At 35.6% G+C, this 20053-nt stretch overlaps 1 protein-coding gene across 1 annotated transcript in view; it reads right to left on the bottom strand.

Moving 5' to 3' along the window:
• LOC132700071 (protein gooseberry-neuro-like) overlaps positions 1-206 on the bottom strand; it is a 58378-nt gene extending 58172 nt beyond the window's left edge. Inside the window, exon 1 of the mRNA XM_060667188.1 lies at positions 79-206. Within this exon, the coding sequence (XP_060523171.1) occupies positions 79-118 (40 nt within the window). The 5' untranslated portion in view covers positions 119-206. The remainder of the gene's footprint in view (positions 1-78) is intronic.
• Positions 207-20053: the final 19847 nt, after the last annotated feature.

The following is a 20053-nucleotide window of genomic DNA, read 5'->3' as shown; positions in this document are numbered from 1 at the left end:
AAAAGGAGCTAAAGGAATTAGGAAAATTAGATTGACAACACTAAAAAATTATACATAAGCGTTTTGAAAATATTTTACCTTGAAACTGATAGCTCCCAAAGAAGGGCCTAACATCCATTTTGACCAATTACCGGTTTAACGCACCATAACCGTGAAATGTCACCGGACAGAAACAAAAACAAAACGTCGCGTACCCCAGGGCATCGCAATCGAAGCCTCTGCGGCTATATCTCGTCGAAATCTCGAAAGTTTAGGAGCGTAAACATCGCGCGGTAAGCCTTCCCATGTACACTAAATTACCTATTCTAATAATTCACTCCTAACCGGGAAAAAAATGTATAAATTACCATCTGGCCGCGATGTTTCAGCACCGGATTGGTCGGATCGGCTCTCACATGTCCCATTGTAAAGAGAGACGGCAGCATTGGTACACCTGAAAAGTACTCCTCGCTAGTGTCGACGTTCGAGGTTGGAGTGGGAAATAAAATGGCGGACGGTGATTTTTTTGCCCGTTCGCCCATGTGAATGGAAGTTTACGATGACGAAATGTGAAAATCGATATTTTAAGACATTTATTGTCGCCTGCATGCACTTCATTAGCGTGCACTATCTGCGTGCACTCGACAATGCGCACCTACGAAGGCGGGATCTCATTTTAAAAATTATTTCAACTTCACGTGGGTGAGGGGTGTTACTAAAAAGTTCGATAGATCGAAAAAACCAGGTGTTTTTTCTGTCAGTTGATTTTTATAAAGTCAATTTATTTGCACATTCCACATTTTACATAATACAATTAATTTCTCAAATTAATGCAACATGAAATTATACACGTTAATTAAGTAACTCAAATTTCTCCTTACCCCGTATGTTTCCATTTGAAATTTTTATTTATTTGTTTATATTACGGTACTTATTACTAACTTTAAATTAGTACTTTAAAATTTTCCATATTTTCTGTTTTATCACCTGCCAGTTTGCGTGGCCTCTCACTTAAAGCTTTTCTAACACTTTCTTTTTATAGATCTATACGCTATAGTTAAATATTTTGATCCAGAGCTTAACTTGGAAGTTTAAAATATTCTTAAAATATTTAATATTTACTTGATGGCCACACACATTTTCTCGCGTTGAGACACCTCCTATGAAATGTCGTGCTTTACCATACAAGTTGCACATTAGAACAAATATTTATAGATTCAACAAAATTTCGAGAAAAGCAATTAACTCTAGTATTGTTGCCCCTAAGGTTAATTTTGGTTAGAATTCAGTTAAAATTATTTGCTTTCACTCTCCTCATTAAATTATAATTTGCTGCACTAAATAGCGAGAATAACGGAGATACAACTTGGAGATTATAGAAGATACTTTTCTCCTTAACGGTGCCAAATATCATCCCCAACTCGTAACATTATAAACAATTACGACAATCAGTTACATAGTTTGTCTATATATCTGCTTGTGCATGTTGAACCACTATAGTGAGAGTTGATTACAGTAACAGTGCAAAGACTACATTGAGTCATATAATAATGAGTTGTGCAGCCAAATATTCTTCGTTAGTGATGCCTTAATTTTGTTTATTTTTGTTTTCTAAGAAAATGAAGAAATTATCGATGAAACAGTAATATACGGTTCAATTTTAATGTAGTCAATTTAACAGTTCGTTCTTGAACTATAAAAAGCAAAGCAAGCAGTTAAAAATTGTTTAGATTTTGGGATTCGTCATATTCTGGATGGACTAAAGATATTTTCAAAACTGCAGTTCGGTCTTAGACAAGGCAAATCAATTCATGATATGCACTTTCTCGGACCATAGCCGTTGATTCTGTTTTTCATAGAAAGTTATTGCGAAAATTGACTTTGCTTCAGGGAAAGAATAATACCCTAACTTTCTAAATGCTCGGTGGACGTTAAAATTATTGTTGGAGAGCGGCCTAGAATCTTTACAAACGTTGATATTAATTTTGTTCGTACAACACTTTGCGATTTGAATTCCTCTGACCTTTAAAACAGTATTCACTCAAACTATGGTATACACAACTTTTTTCCGAAAATGCGTTATTAAAATCAAAATAGAAATTAAGCCGCCTGGTAGCCATTTCATTATCGTTATACATTGTTGGTTTCGCTTTAAAATTGTTACTTGGGTTCATAGTATAAGCGTTGATTGATTTAGTTATGATTTCCATTCATACCTTTAAATAAACGTTATTTTTATCATCAGTGTAATGTTTTAAGGAAACATCTGGACAAAATTTCATCGTGTTTAGTGAATTTAGCGAATGGCTTTATCTCTTGGCCGCACTCAGTTTACCGAATAGTAAGTTGCGCGGAAGGAAAGTTTCGCCAAAAGAAAAATTACCGAATTACATTTGAGAGAAGCGAAATTTTCCCGAATCCTATCTACGTTGCATTAAAAAAAACGCAACCAGTCAACTAAACCAACCTAAAACTTTAATGAACTGAACTACCCCCATAAGAAAATAAAAGAAATGGTATGAAATTATTTAGGTAGATATTGGACGCACTTCTTTAAATACCCATAGATAACATATTTTAATGCGTTTCAATATTTCTTCCAAGCCACATACAAATTGTTCAAACATTTGAATAATTTCGCCGAATTTTGATATATATGATGGTCGGCTGCGATTTGTTTGAAACATTAGTGCCATCCTTCACTAGAGTTATTGGTTTTGAAGGTATACCTTGTTGAACATTATTACACCAATTCCACAGTTCATGGTTAAATCGAGGCGAACGACGACCCGAATTATAGAAAAGTAGAGAAAATGTAAAAGTAATAATCTTTATTTATATTATTGAATTAATAATTACGTAGGAATTTACAATTATGGAATCATAACTTTTGCCACGTGCTTTGCACATCCGCTTCTACAAAACTACAAGATTTTCATTGACTCGGAGGACTCCCTCGCCGAATGAAATGTTTATTTTTCGGTTTCGTCGACAATAACGCTGATGAATAGCGTAATCCAGTCATCGTTAACCGACCGAGTCATGATGCCTTTTCAGTTTTATTAATTAACACCTCTTAGTAGTCCGCGCTAAATCAAAACTATTCAATATTGATTCCGATCCTTGTCCGGGATGACTAACGACAATCTTTTCTCTGTCGACCGTGGGCCGCACGAAAGGAAAAGAAACGGGCGACGACACAAACACCGAAAGGCTCAACCGTGAATAATCCAATCAGGCGAGTCATCTGTTTGTGCCCTTTGGGCCGCTTCGGAGGCGCTTAAGACCACCTGGGCACGATTTGCCGATTCTGCATTGCTAGCCTTGACTAGTTTCGGCTCAATGTTGAAAAGAAGACATTTATCTATTACTTGTTTCAATTTGCGGATGGTTAACTCGTCTTAATCCGTACAATCAGAACCTTGCGTTTAAAGTCTCGAATTAGTAATAATTTTTATAATTTTTCAATACTTTTCGGCTCCTGTTTTCGACTAACAATCTAATTTACATATTCAAAACGCAGATGAACACGAAAATCTTTACTCTATATATAGTAGGATTGAAAGATTTGCTTCCTGTTTTACTACACAGTGTGGTCAGTAGAAAATGATTAATATAACGGGTGATTCAATAAGAATTTCCACATTACAATCTGAAATATTTTTGAACCGCCACTGTATTTGTTTATTATCATATGAGATTTCTAACCTCAAAACATAAACAAAATTAGTCATGGAGCAATATACGACTGAACAACGTGTAATTGTGCAAGCCTATTATCAAAATGATCGATCAAGAAAAAATGTATTTCGGGCTCTACGTGAATTTTTCGGCCCGAAAAATCGACCTTCTGAGAGGACAATTTGGAATGCTGTTCAAAAATTTGAGCAAACTGGATCTGTAACTAACCTCAAAGTCGCTCAAAGTGCTCGTGCAGGTCGATGATTTTTCCTGGGAGCAGTTGCAAGGTATAGACATTGAAGATTTGTGGTTTCAACAGAATGGAGCCACTTGTCCCACATCCAGAAAAACGATGCAATTGCTGCGGGGCAAGTTTCCTGGTCGGATTATCTCACGTAACGGCGATATCAATTGGCCGCCGCTATCATGTGATCTTACTCCCCAAGATTTTTTTTTGGGGGTGTGTAAAAATCAGAGTGTATAGAAATAAACCAAACACTATTCCAGAGCTGAAACAGGAGATTAGACGCGAAATAGCCGGCATAGAACCTGAATTGTGTCAAAAAGTGATAGGAAATTTCAATAAACGAATTACGTGATGCCACATGAGTCGCGGGGGTCATTTGAATGACATCATCTTTCATACCTAATTGTAATACACTAATCTACAATGCCAAATAAAAATGTTTATATATTTTTATATTCTTCCGAGTTTTTTTTTATTATTTTAATGTGGAAACATTACATAATGCAGATATTTTAAGCCTCAAAAGAGAGAAGAAAAATATAGATGAAAATTTATACTATTCTATAGATGCAAGGCAGAAACCTGCAGATTCCTCCTGCGTCGGTATTTGCTTAGTCGAAATTGCTGACGTTTCGCCAATCATCCTATTGGCTTCTTCAGAGCTTGACTGAAACTGGCTCGTATTTTACTCTGTACCTGCTTAGATATTGTTTGAGGGGGGCGGAGCTAAATGAGGGGCATAACAAGCAAGAATTTTAGTTTTAACGAATAAAATTCTATATCCGGTTTCGTCATTGTGTTTGGCAACTGCTGATGAGTTTATTTGTCTTAGTCTCAAGACTCTTTCATGTTGGTAGTTTTCCTCCGTTATCTCCAATGCCGCAAATGCTTGAAATGCTGTAAACTCCTGGCATCTTAAATGGAATTTTGTCTTTGATGGATCGAAGATGCTGAGAGATTTTTAGAAAAGTGATAAATCTGGTTTAGACGTTATATTTCTTTAGAACTTTTGATATGTGGTCAGTGATGTTCTGAATATAAGGACAACAGTTGCAAGCGTTTCGGACTCATTGCTATTGGATGGTTAGAGAGAAGAGCAAAGGTAAGGTGTTTTAATTCTGCGTTGAGTGACCCGGCCTGAGATAGTCTTACGGCCATGTAAGCAAGAGAGTTGATAAACGATTATTTTTGGGCAGTATGGTGATGTGACAATGCATTAAGGTGTGAAGGTTTTCTGTAAACACCCAATGTTAGGTCTGATTTTCTATTGATAAGAATATATAAGAATGTCTAAGAATGGGAATAGAGTTTAAATGTCTAAGAAAATTACTAGGGATCATCGACGTAGACTTTCCATAATTTTGGTGTTAGATGGAACATGTCGAGACTAAACAAAGACAAATAAACTCATCAGCAGATGCCGAACACAATTATGAAATCTGACATAAAATTTTATTCCATAAAACTAAAATTCTTCTCTAAGCCTCAGGACCTAACCAACCGCGCGCGACTACAACCGGTTGTGGGAGTCCTAACAGGACACTTCCACCTAAGACTGCACCTCTAGATGCGTTTAATAGGAGAAGTAACTGAAATAATATCTCCTAATCAACTGCGTACCACTAAGAGCCGATTTAGAGTACCAGGAGCTCAATTTATTGAGCCTGGAGAACCATTCAAGCTCTCCTTGAGAACACAGGGAAGGCCTGAATGATAGATATAATAGGAATATGAATAGCCACAGGATAAATCAGATACTTCTATTAGCTGTTAGATTGGCTGTTAATTCGTTTGGTTTTTTTTTTGGACTTTCGAATGAATATAATATTATATTTGTTCTATAAGAGTTTAGAAGAACGCAATGGCAATATCGAATCAGAAAACAACCTCTTAAGAGGTTTTCGGAAGAATGTGATACAACTTAATTAACAGTTGTCAGGCAACAATAAATAATGGTTTTTGGAGATTTTGAAAATGATCTTACAAAATAAATACCAAAATTAAAGACAGCAACCGGTCTGAAAAGAACTAATGTTCGGCGAACACAACACTGACTGTACCGTAACAGATAAAGGCCGTATAACTGCAACATAGATTTGTGTCAGTAGTTGGACAAAAGTAACCAAGTATGCGATTTCCCATTCATTATATTTGAATTTACTTAAATTATTAAATCAAAACAGCGCATTTATTTTCTGAATGTCGGTTACACCATCCCAAAGCCTACTTTTTCGAAATTCATTTTCATTCACTTTTATTTTTTAGAAAAGACTTGAGTTAAACGGCATATTTTGGGCAACTTTAAGTTCGTTTCTTTGATTCAAAAATATAGATGATCTCCCATATAAAAATCGATTTTCTAGCAATAACTGCTTTAAGATATTCTGAATATCGAAGCACATAATTTTCTATACCCAAACATTTTTTTAATGAAAAAAGAGCAGTTTTCCACTTTGGCCACCCTGTATATCATTTTGTAGGGGACACGTTTCTACTTAGAAATTGTAAATTAAATGAGTCCACGTGATATTAGCCAAAACTAAATTTATTCAGCTTTCAATGTTTTCATTCCCCCATATCAACTCACGAATGGTGATGAGAATATTTTCCGTTTTTGCTCTCTCCATATAAAAACAAATTCTCAAAAAATATTACTACTTTTTAGTTTTAGCCAAAGCATAACATTTAAGTACTTTTACATTTACATATCTTCTAAAGCAAATTTTTGTAGAGAAATTTTTGTAAAGATGAAGTTAATATTTTTGTCATTGATATTCTTACTCCGCTTCCATAAGAAAAAGACTAGTTTTGGAATGTTTAATGTTTAATATATTTTTAAGGAAATTTCACACATTTCTATTATTCAATAAAATACACCAATCTAAACAACTACTACAATCTATCAATTTGTCGTTTCTTCAAAATTCACAAACTATTACATATGGATAGAAAATCAGAAAAAATACAGTTATAAAATTCTAATTGAATAAGTAGTGCAAGTTAATTCCGTTTCAATACATAACAAGAAAATTTCTTAATCTCTATGTAAACATCAACAATGGTCAACGAAACTGAAATATTTTGCTTTATTTCACTTAATCCTTCGGAAGGAATGTCTCACAAAAAGGCCCATCGTTCGTGGAGATATTAAACTCCACTTAAATCTATTTGGGAGTAAATAAACGAAACTTTTAATGCGGAATTCGAGACGAGTTTTATTTACGTACAATGCATATCCATTACGCCCCACATGGGCTGAAAGGATACCTAATCTTGTTATAGAACAAAGTTGAGATACCTGATGGTCGCAACAATAATGAGTTCCGTAATTTAACTAAATTTTATTTTATATTCTCGGAATAAATTTGTTTGAAACATTTTTACATGACTTTTTCATTAAGCAATATAACGTTTTAGAGGGTAAATTAGCCATGAACAGAGCATGTCTTAATTAATTTTGGCGGAAGGTAAGTAGGCTGTGACCTTTGATATCGATTAGACAACCAATATAGGCTATCCATTAATGGTAAAGATTTAGTTTTTTGTTTATGAGCTGCCCAATATAGGACATCACATTAAAAAATGCTGTGGTAGCACTTCTCAATCTCAGTGCTTAAGATGCTTATATAAATGTACAAAATTTTTAGCCTTTGGTTATAATTTATTGCAACAAGCCAAGACTAGTTGCTACTAAATCATTTTTGTCAGATTTAATCTTCTATTCCAATAATGAAGTAATTTTATCTTAGGGATGCAAATCAATATCTCAACAATTGTGATATTGACTTCATTAAATGGAAACAGAGTTTTGCTCTTTGGAGGGTCATATCAATACTCAATACTGAATTATCGATATTAAAGCTTACGACTCGAGTTAGCAATATTTGAAACTTACTGTTTGGTGGAAATTTTAACTTCATTTGCGAGTAATTCACCAAATAACGTTTGAGTCAAAAAATTTGGGTTTACAGGTTTCCAAGATTTTGCCACTTCCAACGCAACATTTTAAGACCTCAGTTGTATCGACTTTCCCAAGTATTTTAGTAATTCTCATTCCCATCAGTACACTCCCATCAGTGTAGCTTTATTTTTCCTTGAGATACGTGATGATATCGAATGGTTACATTACATAAAGTTCTTGAGTTAAAAAGGAAGAGATGTTCGAACCTACTGACTTACTTTTTTAGACGGATCTATGCTTAGTTCTGGTTGACAAATATAAGAACTATTAATATGTCATGATACTGAGTTTGTTGGGAGCTTCAGTCAGCAGAAGTTCTGCAGTAAACTAAAATAACTTTTCCATTCAGTTCCCTTACTATTCTAGCTACCGATGGAGGTCCTACATGTGAACAATGGCGGCAGGGGTCGGCAACACTTTACTTACTGATACTTGGATTTTTGTTGACTTATATTATTATATATAGTATATTGTTAGATTACGTTCGAATATTTAAATATTGGCGCGATCTATCGATTTCGGATGCGTCGGGAAATCTTCGGGTCTATTCGCGCGCGTGAGCCGGGACGCCGCAGAGGGTGGCGACGGGCATCAGTTTGATGCCCTGCTCTGGCATGCACCGCTCGACATTGACGCCAAGATCGGAAAAGTCGTCTTTAAAACAATCTCGATTTATTTAAATCTAACATCAGGTGTGGGGTACACGTGTAATCGTTTAACGTAATTTGGAGTGTGCTATAATGGCCGAAGAAGAACTGAATCGATCTTTGGGCGCCATAGCGTCGATCCTTGAGAATTTGCAACAGCGTGTCGGTACAAAGGAGCCGTCGCCGACATCAACCACATCGCCAGCCACCCAAACCACTCCCATTTCGTTGGCCTTGCCGAGTTTTGACCCCGACAATATGGATAGTGGTATTTGGTTACAAAAAATTGAAGGGTATAAGAACGAATTTGCTTGGTCAGATCGGGAAACCGTGAGTAGAATTGGTCCATTTTTGCAAAAATCTGCACTAAGATGGTTTTCGGCATGGCAACCCACGGAAGAAACGTGGGAAAATTTTAAATTTGACTTTTCTGTATCTTTTCCCAAACAAAAGAATTTGGGTAAACTGTTAAGCGATGCTGTAAATTATCGTAGTTCCGATGCGCGCAGTTATGTTGAATACGCGAGAATTAAATTAGAAAAATTAAAGCGCACGCGGGCAAGTTGGTCTGATTCGGATTTGATCGAAATAATTGCTCATTCAATAGACGATCTTGCGGTCAGAACTGCGGCCTATAATTGTAGTGCCGCCTCTGTTAGTGATTTAATTGCATTTCTCTCTAATTACATAAAAATTCCTCTGGTCGAAAAATCGGCATCCGAATTGAATAAGAAAAATAATGTATTTTCACACAAAAAAACGACGCAGGCAAATTGTTATTCTTGCGGTCAATCGGGACACTTTTCTCGCGATTGTAAATCTAAAACTAAGAATACCAATAACTCGGATAATAAAGGGTTTGATGTTTGCCGATATTGTAAAAGACCTGGTCACGGCATTGAAAATTGTTTTCGTCGGCAAAATAAACAAAGTCGAGGAAGTGAAGTTTCAGAGTCCGGACAGGACCCAACCGTAAAGAAATTTAAATCTCATCACGTTTTGCTCAATTCACATAATTTTAATGAAAACAAGTTAAAAACTGTGCCTATCGTTATTTCGGGTTACACTACAAATTGTTTAATTGATACCGGCTCCACGTGTTCGCTAATAAAAGAAACGTTGGTAGACAAATTAAATCTAAAGAAAATTCCGCGTGTTACTCCTTTACGATGGTTCGACGGTACCATACATAATTCTTTTTCTTTTACCAAAGCATTGGTAGAGTTTCCCGAAATAAAAATAACGCTTGATCTTGTTATTGTGCCGCATAGTCATTCCAAATATGACGTTATCGTTGGTGAAAATGTTTACGAAAATAATGTAGTTTTAATAAAAAATAAAAACGTTCAAAAAATTATGCCCATGCTTGCGCTTACAAATTCTACTCGAACCATTCATAACTCGGAAATAACAAGTGATCTGGAGCATGCAGAAATGGCTGAACTAATCAAACTGCTGGGGAATTATCAGAATTTGTCAACTGCTACTGATTTTACCATTAAACCTGTCAATACCGGGGAATTAACCATCACATTGACAGAAAACAAAACTGTTTATCACCATCCCTACCGTATGTCGGAGTTTGAGCGTCAGAAAGTACGTGGCATCGTTGCTGATCTAATTAAAAACGAAATCGTCCGGGAGAGCAATTCTCCATTTGGGAGCCCGATTATACTCGTTAAGAAAAAAGATGGGACATTTCGATTGTGTGTCGATTATCGTCATTTGAATAAAATAACTTTAAGAGATCGGTATCCATTGCCACGTATTGACGATCAGCTCGATCGTTTAGGCAAAAATAAATTTTTCACGTCACTTGATATGGCTTCGGGCTTTCACCAAATCCCGATTAATCCCGAGTCGATTCCAAAAACCGCTTTCGTGACACCGGATGGTCAGTATGAGTATTTAAAAATGCCTTTTGGACTGGCCAATGGTCCTGCGGTCTTTCAGAGAGCAATTAATATGGCTTTAGGTAACCTAAAATATGACACCGCGGTTGTTTACATGGATGACATAGTAATACCCTCCATCACACTTGGGGATGGATTTTGTAAACTAAAATTAGTTCTTGATGCTTTGTCTAAAGCCGGATTTTCAATTAACCTTCGTAAATGTCGATTTTTTATGCAAAACATCACCTATTTAGGTCGTCAAATATCGGCTGATGGTATCCGACCTGATCCGAATAAAGTTAAAGCAGTCAAGGAAAGTCTGTCACCCACTAACGTGAAACAAGTGCGCCAATTCATCGGTTTGGCGAGCTACTTCCGTAAATTTATTCCCGCTTTTTCTTCCAAAGTAGCTTGTATAACTCACTTGACTCGTAATGATGTTCCCTTTGTTTGGACGACTGAATGTGAAAAAGCAAGGCAGTATGTTATTGATGTCCTTACTCAAAAACCCCTATTGTCAATTTTCGATTCAAATTTAGAGACTCAATTGCATACTGATGCGAGCAGTATTGGTTTCGGTGCTATTTTATTGCAGAAACACAGTGATACCTTTCGTCCAGTTGAATATTTCAGTCAAAAAACCAATCCAGATGAAGCTATGTATCATTCGTTTGAACTAGAGACTCTGGCCGTTGTGAAAGCTTTAAAAAATTTTCGTGTATATTTGCTTGGATTAAGATTCACTTTAGTAACTGATTGCAATTCCTTAAAATTATCTGCAAGCAAAAAAGAACTTAAGCCGCGGACCGCCCGCTGGTGGGCTTATATGCAGGATTTCGACTTCGAAATTGTTTATCGTAAGGGCTCTGAAATATCTCATGTTGACTTCCTTAGCAGGAACCCAATTGAAACTGTAGCTCATATCGATTCACAACCCAATTTTCATAAAAATTGGCTTACCGTATCACAAAGTCAAGATGAGGAATGTAAACAAATCATTCAATCTTTGAACGATGCTAAAGATGATGTCAAACGAAAATATAAATTAGAAAAAGAGACCTTATTTCGTATTACAACCAATAAAAATAACAAATCGTCTCAGTCTTTACTTTTTGTACCATCTAATAACCGTTATAGTCTTTTGAAAATATTTCACGATGATCAAAGTCACATAGGTTGGGAAAAAACTCTTGCCTCAATCAGACTTTACTTTTGGTTTCCCCATATGACCAGGTATGTTAAAAAGTATGTTGAACACTGTTTGATATGTGCAGTACGAAAAAATCAGACGGGTCCTAAACAAGGCTTCCTTACTTCTATCCCAAAGCCCGATGAACCATCCCATACAGTTCATGTCGACTGTCTGGGCCCCTTACCAGGTAATCCAAAAAACTATAAATATATCCTTGTTATAATTGACGCCTTCTCCAAATTCTGTCTCCTATATCCTCAATCCACCGTTACTACAGAAGAAACAACACAAAATTTTGCTAAATTCCTCAGCATATTTGGCACGCCCTCCAAACTAATTCACGACGCTGGAACTAATTTCATAGCAAAAATATTTAAATCATTTACCGAATATTTTGGCATCGAATTACACGTGACAACCCCCGGTGTTCATCGCTCCAACGGACAAATAGAACGCTATATGCGAACTATTACCAATTTGTTAAGAGTTGAATCCAATAAAGTAACAGATTGGCCGAACAAAGTATGGAAGATCCAGTTAGTAATCAATACTACGAAACAAAAGACGACTGGTTGCTCACCTTTTAAGTTAGTATTTGGTCGAGAGGGTCAAACGCCTCAAATTCGTACAGTCTTAACCGATTTGCCAATCCCTGATGAAACTAAATCTCCAGTGGATTATTCCGCAGTTATAAAGAAACTACGGCAAAATTCAGAAAGGCAGTTGAATTATCTAAATAAGAAGCGAAGAGACAATCAGCTGTATAAAGTAGGTGATACTGTTTTGTTAAGCCGAGGTCAAAGACCTGAAAAGTTTTCTTGTGAATTTGTTGGTCCTTACATAATCAAGAGATCACTTACCAATAATCGGTATTTGATTAAGAAATTAGGTACTCCGAAAACTTTTAAATGTTCTAAGGATCAGTTGCGGCATTGGCCTACTGATTGGACGCCTGACGATTTCCAAAGATTATTACAACTAGACAATTGTAAGTACATAATTTGACTTGTTGTGCCGTGTTAGATTGATTTGAGTTGTGTATATAAAACTAATTTAAATAGTCTTTGGAGTATTTTGTGTTTTGATTTTGTTGTTTGAGAGCCCATCGCAAATACGTGCTTATTGCAGTATTTCCATCGCGCTGCTCAAGTCAACTCTGTGTTTTGATTTTGTTGTTTGAGAGCCCATCGCAAATACGTGCTTATTGCAGTATTTCCATCGCGCTGCTCAAGTCAACTCTGTGTTTTGATTTTGTTGTTTGAGAGCCCATCGCAAATACGTGCTTATTGCAGTATTTCCATCGCGCTGCTCAAGTCAACTCTGTGTTTTGATTTTGTTGTTTGAGAGCCCATCGCAAATACGTGCTTATTGCAGTATTTCCATCGCGCTGCTCAAGTCAACTCTGTGTTTTGATTTTGTTGTTTGAGAGCCCATCGCAAATACGTGCTTATTGCAGTATTTCCATCGCGCTGCTCAAGTCAACTCTGTGTTTTGATTTTGTTGTTTGAGAGCCCATCGCAAATACGTGCTTATTGCAGTATTTCCATCGTGCTACTCAAGTCAACTCTGTATTTGTAAATGCGTGCTTACTACAGAATTTCCATCGTGTCTGTCAGCTTGTGAGTTATTACGTAAATCTAGTCCCAATTGTTTGTGAAATTCATTTGATTGATGAATTCTCGTTTTTTGTTCATTACAGGGAACTCTGGGACGGCTGATGATAAATCTGCAGAATGAAAGGTTTACGAATTTTTACCGATGTACACATCTATATATTTTAACGTTGCTGTAAAGAAATAAAACTTTGTTTTTTTTCTGTGTGTTCATGTCTGTGACACTTCAAATGAGTCATGCATTCCGAGAGCGGAATGTTGTCAGTTTGGCCGTGTTAGATTACGTTCGAATATTTAAATATTGGCGCGATCTATCGATTTCGGATGCGTCGGGAAATCTTCGGGTCTATTCGCGCGCGTGAGCCGGGACGCCGCAGAGGGTGGCGACGGGCATCAGTTTGATGCCCTGCTCTGGCATGCACCGCTCGACATTGACGCCAAGATCGGAAAAGTCGTCTTTAAAACAATCTCGATTTATTTAAATCTAACAATATAATATATTTATTATTTCCAAAATAGCTGAGAGTTTTGTCAGTTTTTTGGTAAAGAACAAAAAGTTACTTTTACGACCTTTTATGGCATTTTAGAGGAATTCCTAAACAGCGTTCATTTGGAGCTAGTGTGCAGCCGGCGATGCTGTTCATTGATAATTAAGTTGAAAAAAAAAAGCTGATTTTAATATTATTTACTTTTGTTCCCTTATTATTGCGTAGAAAAACGAAAAAAATAATTCACTTGTTTTCGGTTTATCTTATACTTGGAAAGAAAACGCTTAGTAAGTTCACAGCTAGCGTCACATCGATTTTTGTCATCACCAATGGCTATTTTTGGTTCGTCGTTTATTGCATTTTAAGAAAAACCTAAGTTTTTATAAAAAGCGGCTTGTGCTAATATTTATTGAGACTGTGACACATGCTCGTTTCTGCACTTCGAAAAAATATCGTTGAAGGTATCGACGGGCAAATCGATCGCTTGAATAAGTGATTGATTAAGATGAATATCGGCGTTCGTTAGGCCAACAATATCGCTAGGTGCTGCAAGCAATGTCGGCGTTGCTATCTCTTTTCAATGCGTTTTATTTTTCATATTATGGGATGCGTATTGATTTAAAATGACCTGGCTCAGGTCAGCTGGTCCGTAAATCAAACGCTATTCCTGACTTGTGCCGATGTTACGCAGGATTATTTATCACATGACACAAAAATAACGACGTTTAAAAAAGATACCCTTTAGCTGTTCATCCTCTTTCATTTGCCAAAGGTTTAAATGAGATCTGTGTTTTGGACACTAATGCAACGTAATGTAAAACTCCCTGTTATCTGACTCAGAGCCGACTCAGCTGAATTATTTTATTATGTACACTTCTTGTAACCTTTGTTTAATTTTTTTAAAGAACACCACACTGAAGGAAACGAAATGATATATTGATAATATATTGTTTTTATCAAAACTGCAAAAATAACATAACGGCGCCGAATGTTATATTATTTATCCATTATCCTCAACATTTTTGACCAATTTATTTTTTAATTAGAAATTATAAGTACAAAATAGGAAGATTTATTATAAGAAAGGTATTACTGAAATGCTGTTAATAGTATTAAAAATGGAAGCTCTATTTTCCTTCATTTCAACATATAGCTTTTCTTAAGAGATGTGCCGATTAACACGTCAATAGAACGTTTGAGGACATATTTTTTTGACAAATTCACTAAATGAATTGTACGCGACCACCGACACAAACAAACTATGTCAAAAAATTAATCCCCAGCGTGCAAGAATAATTTTTCCATGCCAAATCCGAATAAAATCAGTCGTAACAATCGTACACAAGCGATTCCTCGAATATTGCTTCTTGCAGGTCGGGATGTTTTTGTTAGCGACACCAGGGATGCCAGTTACTTGTGACGATAATACTCATGGGGACAATCGCCACAACAAATTTTCTGTGTCAAGCTTTTGACCATGTAATAAGGCTGACGAAATGATCGATATGGTAACGGGTTTTGAAGCATTTTTATTTCTTCTTTATACATTTCGTTTTTCGTGTGGGAATACCCTTTCGCAGTGACGTTTATCAAGGTGTGAAAATTTCCGTGCATTCAGTCAACATAAAAAAAATTAATTGCTAAACCTTACGGTGTTATTTTAATCATATTTTTTTAAATTCAGATAACAATTTCCGAAAAGAAAATATTGTCATAGTCGCGTATTGGCCCTTACATTAGAAAGATTTTTTTATTAAAACATTTTTTTATTTCAACAGATTTCAATGTAACATCCTCATTATTATTGTATCAGTGGATAGTATGTACTTCTAAAATGAACGAAAAAGTTCATGTAAACATTGCTGAAGAATTGCTTGGTTTTTGCAACACATGGTATTAAACTTTTAAATTAATTGTCGACTTGCTTATATTTCCAGGACGCAAAGAGTTATTAAATTTATTCATAAGCATTATGTTACTATGAGCTATACAATCTTCTATTAGTAATTAATTTTTAATTTAACCATTAGCGTAGATATGGCTGAGTTTACCTCAATTGGGTAGGTAATGTTTGAAATTGAAAAAACTTAATTATAAAATTATTAATTTTTCTTATGATAAACGGTATTGGGAGAATTTTATAGTGGTGTAAATCTCTTATAAAATAAATGCCTATAGATATTTACCATCACTATTTTCAGAACTTGTATATTGTAAAACACGTCTAAAACCTTTAAATCTAAAATTCACCCATTCATGTCAACTAAAAACTGGCAAATAGTATTTTTTTTATAGTGTGTTGTGTTAATTTAAAGCACTACGAAAAAAGCAGCTCGTCACTTTTTTAATTGCAATACTTGTTTGCTTATCCTTACCTAACCTAATTTTTATATATTTAGGAATATAATTGGGAATCCAAAATAATTCTTAATAATTTCATATTTTTTAGCGATGGATTTTAAAACTTTAATTATTTTAAAAGTTTGACAACTTGCACCGCAAGAAACAAGCAGTTGTTGACCTAAGTTTATGACCATCTGTTGGTTGGTTTTAAAAAGCATATCAGCTGCACTGTATAACAAAATGATATTTCTGTAGATAGAAAATTGAAATTATTTAATACAATTTCATCAAGGTGATACGTTATGGGTGTTACGTATACAACCACGACAGCTCAATCTCATATAAATTACTGAGCGCGCCTACAAGTTTTTACTCCAAAAATCAGTGAGATGTTGTTTATTTTAACTTAATTTGCTTGGTTTTGCTTTTATGATGTCTGATTAATTATTTCCAACATTACAAATTTCCAGTTTGTTCTTCCATACTATGCTTCATTACCCTTAAATCTAGATGACGCTCTTTCTCTCTCGCCTTCTTCTTTTTATGTACGATAAGAGGTCTACAAATTAAAACCATCTCATATATTCTACAGCCATCTGAGGCGCAGGAAGAGTTAATTTATTTATAATAATATTGTGGGTCTCTAAATGTTGAAAATTGTGTTTTTAAGATAATCCGGTACCCAACGCTAGCTGGTGAATGATTGGAACATATGTCAGATATGTTGTTATTGATTACGTTGTATTTTTATTCGAGATATGTTTTCCATACCAAATAACAGATTTTAACAACATTTTCAAATTTATTACATCATTATATCATTAATTAACTAATCTTAATGATATCGTTGATTACAAAATAATTCCGTTTAAGATCAACTTTTTATTTAATAATAACTTAAAAAAAAAACACAGTTTGAATTTTACATTGGCATTGTGTTGTTCTATATGTGTTTATAGTCTTTAACAAATTTTGAAAAAGTTCCACAGGGTTTTCATTATTTTAATTAATGGTTTTAATGAAATAATATATAAAACATTTACAGTTCGCAAAGTTGGGTAACATGTTTCTTTCTTAATAAATAGAATGTTTGAAGCGTTATAAAATAAATACGCAAAAAGCATTTTAGGAATCAATTCGAGAATTTGAAAGTATGACCAACGTTTAATTGAAAATGGAAAATAAAGACATTACAGGAGAGCGATTCTATGCTCGAAATTTCGGAGAATTCGTTACGATATAATACGAATTCGTCTCAAACACCGGTACTAAATTTTGTGGGAAGATTGTAAAAATGTAATTTGCTGAACTTTTTTTACGCCGATGTGATACTATTTGTGGTATACCTACAGTAGAATTTAATAAATAACTTTTATATTTAAAAAACGCATTTATGTATGTTAGATTTCAGATGATTATTATTACATCAGAAGAAATGGAGGAAATGATCCTTGAAATCCTCAGGGTGATAAATCCTAGAAGAGAGTAGATTTTGAAACATGCGTATTATTGGTCACATATACAACAAAATCGTCTCTTATCTCTTGTTACTGCTTGAATTTAATACCTTTTAGGTTTCCAAAAATAAAAATCTATAATTATTTTTATACTCCCTACTCTACTGTCCCTATTCTAAATTACTCAGTGATTAGTGTTGCGTTAAGTCTAACTTTAAGACATTAGTTTCCTTAACTTTCACCACGGTTTTTAGTCACGGATGGTATTTTGAAGTTTATCAGTTTTGGCGGTTACATCATACGTCACTTGCGATTAATATTCGTGCTGTTTTGCGATAAACTTACCTAAAACCTAATTAATACTCGTAAAAAAACTTGATAAACTTGATGCTTAATATAATATTGGACATCTATCTAATTAAAATATCTGTATCTGTAAGTTAAGAAGGGTAGCCCTCACTACAACATTTAGACCACCTCAGCGGACTCTTTGTGCTGCTACCTGGACAGAGCACTCAGGTTTTCATCAACCCTTGTGACTCCACTTAGGCGACTAGAGTTCTAAGATCCGTCTCCTTGAATTACCGTAGAGGAATGGTACGATTCACTCAGCAAGGCTTCACTCGTAAACGAGAGGTTAAGACATTTGCACAGAATGTGCTTTGCTATCTCATCTTTATAAAATCAACCTGAATTGGTGGTTAATTAATTAGAACCTGTGACCATGCATAGCTTTTTCCTGGACATAGTCAGGAATTGCTTGGTTACTTTTGGCTGCTGTTTTGTCTCGATAACTCAATAACTTCCTACCTAGCCAACAAGCTTCTGTTTAAATATTGTCTCCTAGAGTTTCCCTTTATCAGCTCTTTAATGACTGCCGTCGCCAGGTCGACAGAGGATTCCGGTTCTATAACGTTCAGCCGGGAGCTCTTTCGGCCAGAGAGTCGACCGCATGATTTTGTTAGGAATGTGGATGACCACCATGTAGAACATCGTTTATAAAGTACAAGAGCTGTCTGTGTGCTATGTGTATCTGTGTAGGTGCATACAGTTTTACCAACTCATTTCTTTTGCGGTTGGAGTAATGCCAAGGCTCTTCGCAGCCAACATAATGTTAAATTTGAATAGTGAAAACGAAGTCGTCGCCTCATTACAGGCCCCACTTCATCGTGCTGTCTACACTGAAAAAGTTTGGTATGGTTTTTCTGGTCCCTGTAATAGTGAGGCATACCATCTTTGGATCTGTTTCAATATACGGCTTAAAGTTTTCTGTTGTTACTTGTAGTCCCAGACAATCGAACCATATGTTAGCATGCGTCTTATAGATCCACGCGGTGACTCTGGGAGATAGTCCCCACGTCTCGCCAATGGTGAGTCAACAATGCTCATACGAAATAAATGCTTTTTTAACCTCCGAAGTGGGAGTTCCATGTTGACCTGCTGTTCAGTGTGACCCAAGGTAATTTACCTCTTCGGTTAAGCTTAGTTTAGTACTTAAAAGGTCCTGTGCGAAATAGTCGCCTATATAATTCAGACCAAAAAGAATCCAAAGAGTCTTACAATATAATTACCGGAGAACGATAATTAATGAATCGTGGGACAATTCTCAAGAGATACGGAGCAGAATTGGAAAGGCTAAAAATGCTTTGTTAGCTCTGGGTCAAGTATGCAAAAGCCACAAGCTCTCACTGGAAATAAAAATAAGTCTCCTAAAGTGTTACGTGTAGTCGGTTTTTCTGTACGATGTAGAGTCATGGGCCTTAAAACATGAAACAATACCCAAACTACAAGCCTACAGAAGAATCTTGAAGATTCCATGGACCTGGATGGTTACTAATAAAGAAGTGTTATAACATCGTCATATACCGCAAAATTCAATACCTGGGTCACATCATGAGGAACAAAAGAAGATATGAATTACTCCAGTGCATCCTTCACAGAAAAGTTCCAGGAAGAAGAGTGCCAGGACGCAGGAGAGTCTCTTGGCTAGCTAATCTTCGAGCATGGCTTGGCAAGTCTTCTACACAACTGTTCCGGATTGCAACCAACAAAATTATCATAGCCAGAATGATCACCAACATTCTTAGCGGACAAGCACCCTAAGAAGAAGAAGAATAGACCCTAGGTCCGTTCCAGTCGCTTCTTTAATTTGGTAGTACCCTTTTCTCTGTCGAATTTTATTTGCTTTTCTTACTGGCAGATTTTACCTTTACTAATATTTGCTACAATGATTTTGTCTAAGTAATTCTTATTATTATTATGGTTACTAAAATAACGAAAACATTTAATGGTTCTATTGTAATCTCACAATAATGAAAGAACGAATCGGTGCAAAACGAAGCAAACGCAAAATTAGTATAATATGGTCTCTCGGCGGATGTCGTTTCGACAGAACAAATCTAGGAAATTCCATTCGTTGTCAGCCTCATGAATGAGCGCTGGACCGGACTTTTATTTTTATTAAATTCCGCGGCCTCGGACGATTCCGTAAAATTACGAAATGAGATCGGTCACACATTGCATATGCAATTAACACTTTTATAATTAGTG

This window comes from Cylas formicarius, unplaced genomic scaffold (genome assembly GCF_029955315.1).
Source record: "Cylas formicarius isolate icCylForm1 unplaced genomic scaffold, icCylForm1.1 PGA_scaffold_3__17_contigs__length_32017465, whole genome shotgun sequence".
Taxonomy (NCBI): domain Eukaryota; kingdom Metazoa; phylum Arthropoda; class Insecta; order Coleoptera; family Brentidae; genus Cylas; species Cylas formicarius.
Note: the sequence above shows the minus strand (reverse complement) of the source record. Positions and strands in the feature narration are given on the sequence as shown.